Below are 16,693 nucleotides of genomic sequence, written 5' to 3' on the forward strand. Positions count from 1 at the left end.
CGTCGCTGGGTCCTGGCAGGGCTACGTCCTTTTCTTTAACACCTTAAAAATAACCCTATTTGCTTTAAAACCTTTACCCAAAAAAACGAGAGGAAAGCCTTAAGAATTTGAGAAAGCATAACCTGCTTTATTTTTTTTATTATTTTTTTTATTTAAATAAGGAGAATTCTTTCATATGGAAAGAGCTAATACAATCACATATTTGAAAGGAGAAACAATAGGTACTGAAACGAGGAAAAAGGGCGATAAAGAGTGTGCCGCAACTGGCCTGGTGATGCCGTGGTTCGAGTTCCGGTCCAAGTAAAAGTTTCCAAAAAATATAAACAGGTTGCACGTTACACAATTATCCATCGTCTGCCCTTTCAAATATCTGGTCTACATGAAAAGACAAAGAGAGGAAAGGCCAAAAAAGATTTACTATACAGGTCATGAGGTTAAAAGCTGTAAGGAGTACAATATCCCCTTGAGAAACAACAAATGCAATTTATACAGAACCAGAGGAAGGATTCCAGCTAAGGATGACGCCTTGAGACATGCTAAAGGGTGAGCGCCTCGCTGCTGCTGCTGTGATTCCAGGGTCACGGGGGCGGCCGCAGCCCTCTTGAGCCAGCAGGGACCCGTCAAACACAAGAGGGTGCCCACGGCCACTAGGAAAATGTGGTGGTCTTTGGATCAAAACAACATTAAAAAAAAAAAAACCTTGGGTGGACTGCTGCCGTCACATCACAGCCAGCAGTCTACTTCAGCAAAATTCTCATTTCCTACTGACGGGCCGCGACCAAGTATCCCGATGCCTGTCGTAAGGTAATTCTTACGAGTGCATCTTTCTTGGAAGGAAACTAGGCTGCTGTACATCAAAAATAACCCACGCTACAAGGAATTAACCTGTGCTTAACTAGTCAGAAGCAAAACAGAAGGTTAACAGAATGCAACAGAACAAGACCTTCGCATGCAGTGGTGCTCGCTTGAAGTGAATATAGTAGCCTGCCAGAAGGTGAGACATAGCAAAAATGCTAAGCTCCTTTTTTAATATATATCTATAAATACACAGGAACCACAGGGCAGCTTGTAGCTTTGCAGCATTCTTGCAAGGAAACTGTTAAATGGAGTGCCTCTCTGCATGAGCACAAACACGTGTGGAGTTCAATGGGCTGCAAACACATTCAGAGGGACTGACTACTGACTGTAGAGCTGTCACCTGGCAGAGCCAGGAGTGAATTATGAGATCAACAATACCTGTTTCACTGGTGACTGTGCTGCTTCCACCTGTCATTTGCTTTTTTCCCCTAACCTCTTTTATTTTTTTTTCTCCTCAAGAGCCAAAAGCAGGCTGAGCTGGAGAGGAAAGCAGCACTGAATGCAGCTGCTAGGCCGTGAATCACTGCATATAGAGCTGGTTACGCACGTGCTTCAGACCTTCATCTGCACAAAAAGCAGCAAAGTCAGCCTCTGAATATTTCTGCGTCACCATTTTTTGCTGAAAATATGGATCCCACCTCTCCCTCCCACTGCACACTGCACCTTTCCAGCAGAAGGAGCCTGCAATTTAGTACCAGATTTCCAATAAAAGCAAAAGCAACTCGCAAAGGAATAAATCATCAGGACCCTACCCTTCAGCAGTAGACGGCAAGCAGAAGTATCCCCCTATAAACCACCTCAACATCCAATACACCTCCATTCTCCTCTTCCCCAAGCTGACCTTTTAATCAATGTACCAGCACCCCTGGCATTTCTGCACCTTGAGGATCAGAGACCTTCCTTGCGACTCAAGGGCACTGCAAAATGCAGTAACCTCAAGCTAGCTTTAAACAAAAATACACGTCAGAGAAGGATATTGCACCTTAGAAATTTGGGCTCTAAAACTGCTTTCCAACACACAGAACTCCATTAAGTGAAAGAGCGTCTTGCCAACTGCAGCTGACAGTCACGCAAAGGAGAGGAATGGAATGAAGCTCACATGCATTTCTTGGCCTTTCCTGCACAGAATAATTCAGACATAATATATAAATAGAGCAGTGAAACAATTACTTTTTCACCTAGACCTACAACATCAAATACGTATAAATAAATTCTAGTGTTTTATTCTGTTGGGGGAAGGATGGGGGGAGTTAGAAAGAAGGGTGACCTTTTTCAACAGGAAGTATTGTAGTTCTGATGGCATTTACACCAGAGGGACTGCAATATCTTGCGTCTAGCAATAACCCAATTTCTCCAACACATTTGACCATTTTAAAGTCATGTAGGTGGGAGGAAAGAGGTTAGTGTCTTTGTAAAGCTTAAGTAGTGTGTTTAGGGTAGGAAAGAGATGAGAAGAAGGGAGCCTGGATAAGTCTCTTTAGCCATTACAGATAGATTCTGAGCTGATATTAGCTAGGGCCAGCTGGGCAGGAGGATAATAAAAAAAAGAATAAAAGACAGTTCTGTTGTTCATGATATTCCAAGGAAGAAAATAAAAAAGGGGGTGGGATGACTTACTAGTGGAGCAATCTTTGGAAAACGTCGGGAGCAGGACTAGCTGATGAGGAAGCAGGTCTGGGAGATGTCTGAAAGCTAAGGAAATATTTGTCGCTTAATCTCAAACCCTGTACTCTAGGGAGGTACTCTGGCACACACTGCTCTGAAGTTAAAAATCCATAAAACATGAGGAAAAAAAAGAGCTCTTATTTTTCCTTAAAAGTACCATCCTATCCCTTTCCCTTCGGGTTCTCTGCCACAGTCAATGGGGACACCTGTGGAGAGGAAACATACTATTTCTAAGTTAGTTTAGGTTTCTAAGCTCTTTTTAAAGCTACTGTATAAAATTCTTATTTATACCTAGCTTAAAACTTCAAATGCATCCCTAGAAAGTTATGAAGGATCTTTCCCAGAAAGGGGGAAAAAAAGCAACAAGAAAAGAAACGAGAACACCTTTCAGATCCCTTCCCAAATACATTCTTTGTTCAAAATATCTTCTTTGGAACCACCAACAAATGACTTGCTGCCATCTAGCAGATGCTGACGGCACAACCAGTTAGCAAGCTATCACCTACTGCAGAAATGAAGTTTTCTCTCCATCATTTCAGAGTGACCAGCCTACTTCACATTTTGAAAGAGCTAAACAACACAAACCAGGTTAGCTGAAAGTAGCTGAGTTTACTTACGACTACCATCAGCTGAAGGACTCCAAGCACTTTCAGGAACTTGCAAGTCCATCCTAAAATCTACATACACACGCAGCACACAAACCAAAAACCAAATAACCAAAGAAATAAAAACCCAACCCACTCCCACTGGGACCCTCCTTTCATATACCATCAAATACTGGTGAGGAAGTGTAAGGTTGTGACACTGTGTATGTGCTATATGCAATTACATCAAAACTGAAGAACCCTTTGCTGTTCACCTGGGGAAGGAGATCAAAAGGATGATTCCAAACTGGCTCTGTAACCATGCGCTTCCAACCGAAAAAAGGAGGTTCCAAGTGTGCTAAAAAGGCTGCCTTGCAGAGGGGCTCCCTTACTAATGCGTTTCTATGCAAATTTTACAAGAGGCCATGACAGGAACTGAAAGACCGACCAAGGGAAAAGGGAGAAGAACAAAGCTTAGGAGAGCAGCCCCGAGGGATGAGCTCAATATAGAACAAGTCTCAGGAGACACGAAGAATTAGAGCGGCCAAGGTAGGGAGCGTAAGAGAGCATCACAACTACAAAAAGTAGTCCAAACAAACCCGTTGGTGCTAGCCAACTCTTCTGACCCATGTGCGATGAGGAGATTTCGCTTAGAAGATTTTACGTTTTGTAAATCCATGATTTACATTTCGCTGCATGTTTGGCAGTCACTAAAATAAAATCTGAAACAAACAAAAAAATAGATCCAGAGGAGCTTGCAACAGAAATTTTGGTGCTTTTCCTTAAAACGAAAATGCCACATTTTGTTGTGCACAAGGCACCCCAAAGCTACAATTAAAGTGGTGCAAGTTTCAAGATTAATGTACTGACTTGCTATATACCTTTAGTACAGATTTCTAATGCAAGCACTGCTTCTAGCTTAAAACAAAAATACTGAAAAATTAATGAATGCTGTAACTGTCCTGTGTTGTTTTCTTTTTTCTTTTTCCACTTAATCTGAAAGGCTAGATCATCTGGGAAAAAAACACTTAAACCAACTCAGTTTAGGAGTCTTGATTCTAAGCATAGCACAGAACCATGTATAAAAACTAGGGAGGGTTCTTGCAGAACATAATTTTAGTTCAATGGACTTATTTTCTGGAAGGAATGGGGAAAGCAGAAAGAAGGGGGGGAAGTGATAGAACATATAAAAGTTCTACTATAAACAAGGATATAGCTTTTTTTTCTCTGTAAAAACCTCAGCTGCCTTTAAAATGAAAAACCTCAAACTAACCCCTCTCCCCCAGTTGCCACTCTGCTTAGACAGAAGTAGGGAAGGAGAAGGATGGGCTTTGCCAAGTGAGCTATCACAGCTACCTGTGCATGGGGCAAAAAAAAAAAAAAAAAAAAAAGAAAAGGCTCGAGCCACTTAAGTCACACGGTTGGTTTGTTTTAAAGCAAGCAGGTCAATGTCATATCCACTGTTTCAAACTGCTTTGTTGGAAGAAGGACTTGGATGATGTCACTGCAGTCAGTCAGTGTGGGGTGGGGAGTAGGTCTGGTGAAGTTATCAGGAGATCCAGTGGGGTCCAGTCTTAGCTGCAGTGCCTCTCAGGACCAGCTGGGCATCAGAGGTGCTCCTAGGCCTTGCTTTCCTCCACTTTTACTGCCTGAGGTTTGATCGCTCCTGTGCGCACTGGCTTCATCTGGTTTGTGGATGCTGTTTCTTGCAGCTTTACTGCTCCCAGACTGGCTTTATTTTCATCCACCCGCTGCTTTGCCTTTTGACACACAGAAAGGAGGAAGCATTAGATAGCACAGAGACTTGTACGCAGATACAAAACCAACCGTGACCATCATTCATGCAAGACATCAAATTTGCCGCAAAATTCAGGTACTTTCTCTGCTGTCACTCCTTGCTCTCCTAAAAACACCTTATGCATAAGGATCTCGAAGATCCCATAAAAACTCAACAGAAAAAACAGAACCGTAAGACAGGTAATCCTCTAATTTCTCCTGACCACCGATCACACAGCGTTACTCACGGGCTCGGTATAGTCCCCACCCACCTATCCGCTCTCCTGTTCTCCCTGCATGAAAAACAACTTCCACGTATAGCTTTACTACACTGCCACCCCTCTCAAGGATGAGGCCCAAGTGTGACACTAAAAGCACAGACGCTGTTGGGTCAGAGTGCTGACATACGCTACCTGTTGTACATAGTGTCCTTGCACCGAGCCCATACTAACTGCTGGTCCAGACGGCTTCCCATTTGGGCTGGCAGAGCTAGGCCTGGAAATCGAAGAGTCGACAATATTCATGGAGTAAATTCTACAATGGAACGAGAACCTTATTCACGTGTGAAAGAAAAAAGGACTGTAGAAAAAGCAGCAGTAGACAGGGCATGAGTCTGTACTGTGCAGATCAACGAGCTCCCCAGCCCAAAAGACAACACGTGGATCGGTTAGAGGTTAAAAAAAATAAAGTAACTGCAAGTCCCCAAACTCTCAATGACCTGAAGACTTGGAATGTCTCCACATTAGCATCTCTCAATCTTGAGAATTTGAGACCATGCTGCAACTAAAACGTTTAGGCTATGTTCCCCAATTTTCTACCTTAACAAGAAACACAAAAAAGCACAATTCCAATTTGCCTTTAACACATTGAAAACAGCTTTATGCACTTCCCACAAGCACAAATGATCAAAGTCAGAAACATAATGGGTCTCTACCCAAAACTGAAAGCCATGATCATTCGTCTTAATCCAAGTGTTTGGACTACATAAGCACATTCTACACATGAAAACCCAAGTAGGTCTTACAGAGCAATGATGGATGCACCACGTCTCTGCAAATGGGGAACACTACTACTTCCCCGTTCTGACTACAGAGGCTAAATTCCATAAGCATTTACCTGTACGCATGTGGTGATGGTACAGACCCTCCGGAGGACATGTTCTGTTTACCATCGGAAAAATGAAACCCTTTCATTTCCATTTGGGAGGACTACAGAAGAAAATGAGTGAGAGCACATCATCTATGCATTCACAGTAGTGGATATTACTTCATATGAACATATAAACCAAGTTTTTGCCCTTCTACCCATCATGCCCATTAAAAGAAACATTTTTCAGGTGAACTAAATGAGGCTTGTAAGTGAAATGATCCGCTTGTATTAAATCAACAAGCCAGGAGCACAAGCAAATAGTGAACCTGGAAGCTAACTGCTGTGCTTTCTCTCCCCTAGAGTAGAAAAACTTATGATACAAATCCATCAAGCCAGACATGACATTAATATACCTACTCAAATGGACAAGCTTCACAACAGTGTGAAATATCTGGGCAGTATTCCAGCTGTGTCTGGAGCTCACCACCCCTCAAGCACTCTGGGGAAACCTGTGTAAACATGTAATAAAACTGGAGACTCCAAACTGGATCAAGGCAGGATGGGGCTCCCTGGAAACAGAATGATTGCCAGCAGCAAAACCTGAAAGGCTGCTGACCTGTGCTTTCGAGGTGAGAAGAACAGGGCTCCTTCATTTTTACACCAAGCCTTGGCTTTGATATTTAAGGATCCCCTTTACCAAGCCAGTCTCCCCTTTAACAAGCAAGATCAAAGAACAAAACTTCAGTGCAAGAGAGGTTAATGAATGCCAAGATGAGCAAGGAGTTAATCCTTACCTCCCTGCTGGTAGCAAGAACTGAAGGCTGCGATCCAGGAGGGAGAATTCTTCGGGGAGCTCCTACAGGCAGGTTTTGCCCCTGAGGAAGCTGGATGGACTGCGGTAGAATCAGGGGCTGCTGGCCAGAGCCATAGCGGGGCAGAGGAAGCTGGGAGCCAGGCACAGGCATTGTTAACTGTGTGATAAGGACATGTAGTTACTTAACGGCAGCCAACAGCTCTGGGTTTGACACACCCTCTCCCAATACCCTGAAAGCACAGTACTGCTAAAAGCAACCCCACTAACAGTGCAGTCTGGCACAGAGTAAATGCAAATTAATGTAACAGAGCAAATTTCGCACTGAAACGCGTGTGCTGGTAGTGTTGCCAACACCCTACCAGCTGGGTTTTTAACGTAGCATTGATTTAACATAACTGCACTCAGCCGTAGGGCTCTTCTCCTTGCCTAGAACCCACACCCTGCTCTTCAGGCTTCCTCACAGTCTCTGCACAGGTGATTTTTCTCTTGATCCCACAGCAGCGTCAGACAGCTCAGTCAGTGTCAGACACCCTGTTCGCAGCTTTAGTACCCAAATCAGGAATTGTGTTCTGCTTTCATGCCAAAGCATTTTGGGGAGCTGAACTCTAGAGCAATGGTTACCTCTCTATGTTCTGCAATGAATTTCAAACCGATTATGGTAACAATTAATCCTAATTTACAAGAAGCAGCTCATGACTCAGCAGCCTCCTTTCCCTCTAATTTTTTTCCTTTATTCCTCAGAACTGTTGGATTTGGGAGGTTCCACGACACCACTTTGTGACAAAAATAATAAAATCTAGGGCTGAATTTACCCAGTGACCCAAGCATGAGAGATCAGGTTACTAGGTTATTATGGATAAAGCATTTCTTCAAATATTTAATTCGGCAGTATTCTCTGTGTTTTCCTCAGCTAAATAACTTTCAGGATTAACAATTTTTAAGTCAGTCACAACATAAACTCCGTTTAAGCAAAAATAAATGGTCCCCACAAATCTTAACATGTTGCACAAAATACATGCAACCTGAATTTAATGAAAGTACCAGACTTCTGCAGAGAATCAGAACACGTTTATCCATGAACACAGCTATGCTCACAAAAGGATTCAATGTCTTTTTCTGAATGGTGCTTTACAAAAACTTTGTACCCTACACCAAGGTGAAATTTTTGTTAAGACACTGCCAAACAGATCAACAGAAGTTGTAAGACCACCTGGATTCCAGATGAATTGAGAAAATAGAGGAGTTTTAATTAAAACATCAATTACCCTGGAAGCTACGTTAAATCTGGAAGAGATGGGAATTTGGTTCTTGGAAGTGGTACTTTTAGGACAACTACCACATCACAGCCTCCTACCCAGGAAGCACTGTAAGGTTTGATTCTGCACAAAACGTTTATCTTGAGGGCAAAGACATCCAAGTCAGAAAAAAAAAAAGGGCATTTCCCCAGGGACATACAAGTAATTATCAAGAACCGTATTAAATAAAGTGCTATAAGTTTGAAACAACGGCTCACAGAAGAGTCTCTTGGGGAAATCTTTTGCCTCGACAGAGAGCTTAGCCCACACAAACACATGACTTAGCACAAATATCCAATCCAGTCCCAGAAACAAGTGGCACCCTGCACAACCGAGTGGCTTGCGAGTCCTGCTCCTAACCTGTGTAAGCTGAGAGTCCATCATCTGGGAGGCTCCCATCCCAGCCGCCTGGTTTATCTGGCCTTCGTAAACTAGTGCCTGGCTTCCGTTCATGGGCTGATAGGGGGACCCAGACTGGGTTTTCACCACCTCCAAGGGCTGCATGCCCGGGAAGGCGGAATACGGAGGCTTCAGAGCAGTGCCTCCTGTCAGGACCATCGTGCTGGGCTGAGACAGACTGGGGTGCATATACACCTGAGACCTGGGGAAGAAAAACATGCTTAAATCACTAGGCAGAAAACCTTTGGAGACTGTACACATATACCACTATCAAGATATATATCTGGGTTGCAAGCATAGTATCTACTGAATTGACAACTTAAAACTAAGATGCAGTCTCTTTTAGATACAGGGTTTTAATTTTACTTCCACTTTTAAGCCCTTACAACCACGTCCTTGTGTTGCAGGAGCATTCAACAGAATGACAGCATGTCCCATCCATAGTTTATATATTAATATTCTGCACAATATGCTCTGGATTAGTAGTAAGGTGAGGATCCAAGTTACGAGAACTCTGTAGCAGTTTTGCGAAGCAGAAATCAGAAATTAAAGATTCAACCAGCTCTAGCATTAGCAATTTATTTTTTTTAAATCTCCATGTCTAGATTTTTGAGGCCTCAAAGAACCATTCTGATCAATTGTTCTCATCTCATGCAGAATGATTCTCACAGCCAGCCCAGCTCTGAAGAGGACGACTCATTCCTTCAGTTCTAGTAAGCGGTTCTTTTGGCCAAGCACTCTTGATGTTTCTCGCAGTAGTGTTTGATTTCTAATTTGAATCTTACTATTTTTTCCCCAAAGATCAAACATTCATTCTGTTCTCGTCTTGCTGTTTTTATCTAATAAAAAAAAGTTATGTAATGTCCTTATGCAGGTACTCGGCTCTGATCAAACCGTCTCTTAGCACAGTAATAAGCCAAATCCAGTAAGCAGCAGGCTCTGAATTTCTCATCAATAAAATTGTATTCCAGCCCACAAACCTCCTCTTTCTGCATCTTTCTCAAGATTTGCCTCCCCCTTTGAGAGGGCAGGCATTACAACTAAGTACATTTTTTCTTTGCCACTGTCCTACAAAGAAGCACACTACAAAGAGCCCTTATGTACCCTGATACCCTTGGTCTCCACCCAAATGCTCTCCAGCACTGTTAACTGTGAAATAGAAACACGATGTCAAAGGGGGAAGAGGAGATGAGTACAGAGTATCCGACCAATCTACTTCGCCACAAGCAACAGAAGAGTTAAGGCCACAAGGAAATGAAAAACTGGAAGCGGTTACCTGAAGGGCTGTATGGAGCTGTACATCTCCTGGGACTGGGAAACAGGCAGACCACCCCTCAGGCCAAGCTGAGCTTGGGCCTGTAAGGATGTGTGGAGGGAAATGGGAATCTGTTGAGCAGCAGCGGCCTGCAGAAGAAATTAAGGTGACTGAGAGAGATGAGAGCAGCCAGAAACTCTCCCAGGCTCTTAAAAAGCCATCAGTTTCCTCAGTGAGTCAATGTGCCATGACAATTACCTACACTGCAGCTTTACCCAGCCCCCCGTTGTTCCACAGAACAGGAGCACTGGTACAAAGGCACTGGTACAAAGAAAAAAGCAGTTCCCTCCCTTTAATTTCACTAACCTGTAACACCTACTGGGAAGCAGTGTTTAAGGAAGCTAAAGGGAGCCACACTTAAGCCCCTTTGGGCTGTCAGAAAGATAAATAACTTGTTTCTTACACGTGACCTTGAAAGGCTTCTTGAGAAACCATTAGCTAGTTTTATTTCTCCCTCACCTGTTGGTAGCTTTGCTGCTGAGGTATTGTCTGAGGAACCAGGCGGGGCTGACTTGCGAACACATGGCCATCCAGATACAGGGGTGGAATATGGTTACCTGGACATCAGAGAAGACAGTGCTGTAACACAAAGTACAGGCAGGGTACACTGCAGAGACCTGTAGGTCCATCACGACTAACAGTTCAGGAATTGGCAACCTGTGCTCCAAACTTTCCCTATCTGCCAGGACCAGCTCCACAATCATCTTACCTTTGCAGTTAGGAGGGACGGAAAGGGCAAACATGGCATGTGAGGCCTTCACACAAACGATCTAAAGCCATTTTTTACCAAAGGGTGGCACCAAGAAGAAAGCGGTGTGCCACTCCTGTGTTTACATATTTGAACCAAGGGATTTTCAAGCAAAAAGGAGGAAGAATTTGGCGGGGTGGAGGAGAGAAGAAATCACCAGGCTTGGAAACGATCTGTTTTCCAAATATATTCCCTACAGTGGCCCCATTATCTTTTCTGCCCAGCATATTCCATTCCCTTCTTGAATTGAGGACTAAGAAAGGCATTCATGAGAGGTCTTTTGGGACCCAAGAATCAGAGTCCAGGTACATTTCTTTTTTTTTTTTCCTGACACTCTCCCTAATTATACACACCATCTAACTTGACTGTGGTTAAGTTTTCCCTCCGTAATTCAAGCACAGCAACACCTTCTCACCTCCCAGAGTTATGCAAACTGTAAGGTATTTTTTGTTATGTACAAGGAGCAAAATGTACTCTGAACTTGTGACATACAGAAAAGTTTTAAATAGTAAAGTCAGTACAAGAATGCTTGATATTGGGATTGTTAAGTGTCTCAGCCATAGGCGGCTTCTTTTTGTTTCTATTCTGTTGAGTACACAGTGATGGGTAGGCACGATCTATTGATAAATCACAGAAATGGCCCCTACTCAGATCTAGAAGGAATGTCAGCCTTCTGCTAAGATTATACTGGTAAAACTCAAGTAACCTTCTCCAAAGCAGGGAAACAGTCATTTTTTTCTAATCTTGCCTGATTCTCCTTATGGATCCGTTAAATACTAACCAGTCTGTTAATTTACATGGAAGCTCTTCTCACCATGCTCTCTCTACTAGAATCCAACCAGACAATGCAAATACTACCGCTGCAGTTTGCAAATACCTGGAATAGATGCAGAAGGTGCTACGGACGCCACAGGCATAGGAGGCATAGAAACTCCACCAAAAGAGCTGTAGCTGACACCATTGGAAGCTCCAACACTGGAAGGAGGCTGGATGCCTGAGCCTGCACCTCCTGGAGAGTTCTGTTCTGGTAAACTAGGAGAGTTCTCCCAAGCTTTACGGGCAGACTCCATCTACGGAAATGAAGGGCAATAGCTGCAGACAATTCACGTGTGGAGGGGAACACTGAGGCCTAGAGCTGCTCATCTGTGAACTATTGCTTCAAATTCAATCCAGTCTAAGCATAACGGAAAGCTAGCAGGTCTTAGGTCAAGGGGCTTCGTACCCATTCCCAATGGGCAAGCATCCATCAAAAACATTCATCCCTTGTGGTATTTGCAGAGCTGTTTTGGGGGGTGCACAGTAGGGTGGTTTTTCACGTTGTTGCCTTTTTTTAAAAAAAAAAACACCACCAGGTGTCTAAGAAGTTATCTTACCCAGCTACTGAGACAGTCACTAACAGGACAGCTCTGCTGCACTTTTATTTTTACAATGAGGACTTCAGCATCCAGAACTGTTGGAACCCACCCCTTTCCTCCCATGCTGAATAGCATACATGCATAACTTTTACAGGAGCTAATTAAAGATTTAGCAGTGCCTGACAGAATGCCCTGGGAGAGATCTCTCCACCCTCACTACCCTGGTCAAGACGACAAGGCAGCCAGACCTAGGACAAGTACACCTGCCAGCTTACCTACCTTAAGAGTAAGGTCTGCGGTGGGGAAGGACATCGGGTTCAGGCCAATGCACCGCTGGAGGTGATGATCTCTTCGCAGAATGGGAATGGACTGCGTTAACCCTGCCTGAGGGGAGATTGGTAAATGGTGAATACTCCGTAACTCTCGTGAGAATTTCGAGAGGCACCAGAGCCTCAGCTGGCAGCTACAGTAACTACACCTCAAAGGATTCAAGCCTCAGTGGTACTGCAGGAGTTAAGTACTGCATTCAACTGTTATCCACTCTGCTGATGGAATAAATTAAGCTTTGGCAGTGTGCAATGACTCCCTTTACGTTGAATTACACCAGCTTCCATTAAAACATCAATTTGACCCAGTAACTTCATTCTGCAGAATACCGTATTTGTAATCTACCTGAATTTCAGACAATCTGTTTCTGAAAGAGCACTTCTGAAAAGAAAGACCCCTTAAGACAAACCTCCAAAATCTAACAGCCTACAAACTCGAAGACATTTCAAAAGCAGCTTTGTGAGTTTTTCACATTGCTGTCCACAGCTGAGCCACAAACTGAGCTTTCAGCGTTCTCACTCTTTCATACAAAATAATGAAATACACAGACGGCTAGAACAAGCCAGAAAACCTCTCAAAGGGCCTGGCTAACAAGATACAGCTCTGTGCCTTGCTGTGGCAGATGAGGTGTTCTGAGGAAGCTAGCAGTCCGGGCCTAAGAATGCCACTGTCCACATCATGTCCATTAGCAGTTCTCTTCAGTGTCTCAGGGCAGGAGACTGGCGGCCTCAGAGATCTGCTAAACCTCTTGCTTTACACAGGTCACTGAATGACAATGGAGTTGCTCTGCGTATCGCTCCTGAGCTAGCCATGCTCATTTCATCAAGGCACCTCGGGGGCACAGGTATCCATTATGGATTTTAGTCACGTGTGATGCCTGAGCAATAAGTGTGAAGTCAACTGCAAAGAAATACGCTTGCTCTGTTTGGAATGTCTGAGATTTAACCAAGGAGAGGCTCAGATGAATCAAGGCCAAAAGAAAAAAGAAATACTTACATTACTGGCCAAGGCATCCTGCAATTTGGTGACAGGGTTAGCTGCAGTGCCAGAAGCAGAACCAGGTGGCAAGCTGAAGTCAGAGTCCTGAAAAAGGAGAACACACAAAATTCAAATCCAGGCCTGAGGGCCACCCACCTGCTTCTCACGGTTAATGAATTTAGCCTGAATCATGACACTAGAAACTAAAGACTGTCCTCCAGTAAGCCTTGCTGAAAGAACATGGAGACGCTTCTCAGCACTCAGAAGCAGGCAACCCCCAGAGGCACACAAAGCTTTAGAAGGCCATGATCTTGTCCATCACCTCTGCTACCACCCCAACTGGTCCTTGGGACACTATTTCCAAAAGGATATTATGCATTTGCCAAGACATCTTGAGCACCTGGTTTGCCTTAGATTTCATTATTGACACAAATCTACAACATACACGCTGGAAGCTTCCTCTAAATAATCCTGCTGCCTCAAACCACCGTCCACATCTCACCAAGCTCAAACCACCAAGAAGATAAAATTAAATTCAATCCTCACTTTAGGATTTACTCCAAATTCAATGGGTGGCACAGGAAGTACAGAATCCACGTGAATTTCCACCCCATTAACAGGGGGAATATTCCCTTCCAGCCGTTCCGTTCCCTCCGAACCCTTTCTGTTTTTCAGGGAGCGTTCGTTGCCGATTGGTCCAGGCTTGTGTTCCTTGTTCTGTCCTGAGCCTTGATCTGAATCCTTAACAGGAAAGCAGAGAGGCTGAGACACAAAGACCAAATAACCCAATCTCAAGCCTTAAAAATGCTATCAAGAACAACAGAACCACTTCACAAGGTCTCTCACTATGTGCTCTGGCTTGGCTGCAAATCCAGATTACCTTTTTATCAGATTGCTTCTGCACTTGCTCCTTCTGGCAGTCAGGCTTTGGATCCACCAGGCCAGCCCCATTCATCTCCTCTGGTTTGAGGGTGCCATATGGAGAACTGCGCTGAGAGGAGGTCGCGGAGGATTCCCGAGACTCCGCGCTCAAGTCAATGCCACTATCCCCCTGGCTGCCTTTAAAACCCTGCTATGCAAAGCACGAAATGTGTTAAAGCCCCGGACTCCGACCCAGCTCCACAAAAGAGGAAAAAAATCCCAGAAAACAGCAAGACCACGTCCCCTTTTCAAATCACTTTCTTGGTTAACTGCGAGGAGTTGGTCTTGACCTGCAGCATCCCTTGGCTACTGCTTCACCTCCACACAACTCTGAGCCAGGCTAACCAAAGCATTAACCTGACTCTGGCTTTAGAATAAAGGCACAAGTGTCGCACATGGCAACTAGACGGAGACTGCCAAACTCATTACACTTGTGACCCAAACCAGATTTGGGCTCTGGTCTCCAGAGGTGAAGCATTCTGGAACTTCCCCTACCGTCCCTGCATTTAGGCTATAGCTACACACTGCTCATGGAATGAAGCATATAAAAATTATCTATGGGATTCCACCATCCTGGACAACACACTGCCTCCAGTTAGGAGCATAACCCTGGAACACCCCTACCAGAGAGTTACTACGGATACCCACGTGTAGCACTAAGCATCACTTGACCCTCTAGGTTAGAGCAGCATGAAGCTCAAATCAGAGCTGCAGAGAGACAGTTTAAAATTGCACAAGCAGAGCTGACAGTCACTAAGCACAGATGGAGCAATGAGAAGCATAAGCCACCTACTTCAATGCATTATACACGAGATACCTGAATGGCACATTAGGTGCCACTTACCTCAGCGGAGCTAGATTCAGTACCATTAAAGGTATTTACAGGCTTGCTCCAGGAATCACTTCCAGGAGACTGAACGGAAAGAGCTGGAAGAAAATGGAGGGCAAAGTTCAGCTGCTTAACACAGAACTGTGGACACATCTTGTACACCACACATGCTGCACGATTAACATTCCATTTCTGGACACGAGAAAGGATATTTTCACCACCACAAAAAGCCATTGCTCCCCAGTCAGCTGAGACACGACAGCGCAGAGTAGACAGGCTGCAGAGAGGGAGGTAGAGAACAGGGACTAGAGATTTCTTTGGGAACATGAGAACAACAGGAGAAAGAAGGAGCAGAGACAGAAACAAGGAAGACACTAGATACTCAGTGATGGAAGATGAGAAAAGAAGGCACAGCAAGAAAGCGGCTGAAGTAGATCCAACCCAAGAAGCCTAGAAAAACGTTACGCAGGACCTTGATCTTACAAAAAAGCCCAGGAGTCAGATTAGGAGACTGACATGGTCAACAACAGGATGGTTGAACAGTACAGTTTTGAACAGATGTCTGCTAGCTCCCTTCCCACCTCCAGCATAAGAAAATATAAAGTTGTCTCCTCTTAAGCACGGTTATCTCATTCTTCCTGCACACACCTGAGGATTCCCCACTTCTGTGAAATACTCTAAACCAAACATACACAAACTTACCTGGGCTGTTGCTCTCCCAGATCTCCGTGCCCAGGCTGTTTCCAGACACTGTTACATCACTTTGCTCCAAGCACAAGCTGTTCTGCTTCTTAGCAAATCGAGGAGGAATGCGAGACTGAAGGACGCGGGCCTTAGCTGGTGCCTGACAAAGAGACACAGGCTGTAAGACCTGTCACTGAATTGGGCTAACAAAACCTGCTCCTAGCAAGTCTGATCCCTAAACACTGCAATGTCAAAAGCCCCTAACCCATGCAACAGAACTATGTTTCACAAGAAAGTGAAAAAATGCTGTCTTCAGCAGTGTGATTTTTTTTTTCAGGAGGCTAGGGAGTGTTCGCAGCACAAAGCAAAGTGGAATTACCAGTAGATCAGACTTGCTCTGCTTAATTCCTCTTCTTCGATCCAGATGAAGCAAGATCAAGTCATAATTTCACCATACAGAGATGGCTCTTTCACAGTGCCAAGCTTTGAACAGAGGGAGAAGCACATCCCTCCAAAACTTCAAGACCATTCCTGTTGCCCATTCACACGCTGTCCTCAGCTTAATTTTAAAAACGAAGCAACCAGGCTTTTATAGCTTTGCTTGGAAGATTCACTCCACCCACCATGAGCCTCCCCTGCCAGAAAGCATTTCCCAGTGATGCTTTTTACTTGCATTTCATCCTCCACATTTTATTAAGTCTCCTTTCACGTTAAAATATTCTTTTCTCCTAGTACATGCAGACAAATGCCTCCCTCCTAAACATTACTTAACTAAGCTATCCACATTACAGTCTTAAATCTTTTATTGTAAATCAACTCCGTTACCCTATTCTGAACACAAAACTGAGAGAGTTTCTTCCAGTTTGTTAGTTTCTTTCTGGTAAGGTGCCCAGACACAAACCTGGCAAGTCTGGCAAAGAAGCTACCACATCCTGTTCTAGCAGTAACACGCTGTTGATGCAGCCAGAGGGTGTAGAGGTCCCTCCACTGCTCACTGCTGCCCAGTATCCCACCAACAGGCTCCGTAAGCCAAGTTGCTTTGAATAAGACTCACTT

The 16,693-nt window shown here is 44.2% G+C and overlaps 1 protein-coding gene across 11 annotated transcripts in view; it reads right to left on the bottom strand.

Moving 5' to 3' along the window:
- Nucleotides 1-106: 106 nt before the first annotated feature.
- PRRC2B (proline rich coiled-coil 2B) overlaps nt 107-16,693 on the bottom strand; it is a 49,992-nt gene continuing 33,405 nt past the window's right edge. For 4 of the 11 annotated variants that reach the window (XM_080562207.1, XM_080562202.1, XM_080562206.1 and 1 more), the window contains exons 19-32: nt 15,656-15,797; nt 14,969-15,051; nt 14,084-14,275; nt 13,750-13,944; nt 13,222-13,308; nt 12,178-12,282; nt 11,421-11,613; nt 10,255-10,352; nt 9,757-9,884; nt 8,442-8,682; nt 6,767-6,943; nt 6,000-6,091; nt 5,297-5,417; nt 107-4,867 (exon numbers count right to left, since the gene is read on the bottom strand). In XM_080562207.1, coding sequence (XP_080418333.1) covers nt 4,727-4,867; nt 5,297-5,417; nt 6,000-6,091; nt 6,767-6,943; nt 8,442-8,682; nt 9,757-9,884; nt 10,255-10,352; nt 11,421-11,613; nt 12,178-12,282; nt 13,222-13,308; nt 13,750-13,944; nt 14,084-14,275; nt 14,969-15,051; nt 15,656-15,797 — 1,995 coding nt within the window. In that variant the 3' untranslated portion in view covers nt 107-4,726. The remainder of the gene's footprint in view (nt 4,868-5,296; nt 5,418-5,999; nt 6,092-6,766; nt 6,944-8,441; nt 8,683-9,756; nt 9,885-10,254; nt 10,353-11,420; nt 11,614-12,177; nt 12,283-13,221; nt 13,309-13,749; nt 13,945-14,083; nt 14,276-14,968; nt 15,052-15,655; nt 15,798-16,693) is intronic. The other 7 variants (XM_080562208.1, XM_080562210.1, XM_080562209.1 and 4 more) reach the window with 5 other exon arrangements.

Source organism: Anser brachyrhynchus (genome assembly GCF_964034855.1).
Source record: "Anser brachyrhynchus genome assembly, chromosome: 19".
NCBI classification, from domain to species: Eukaryota; Metazoa; Chordata; class Aves; order Anseriformes; family Anatidae; genus Anser; species Anser brachyrhynchus.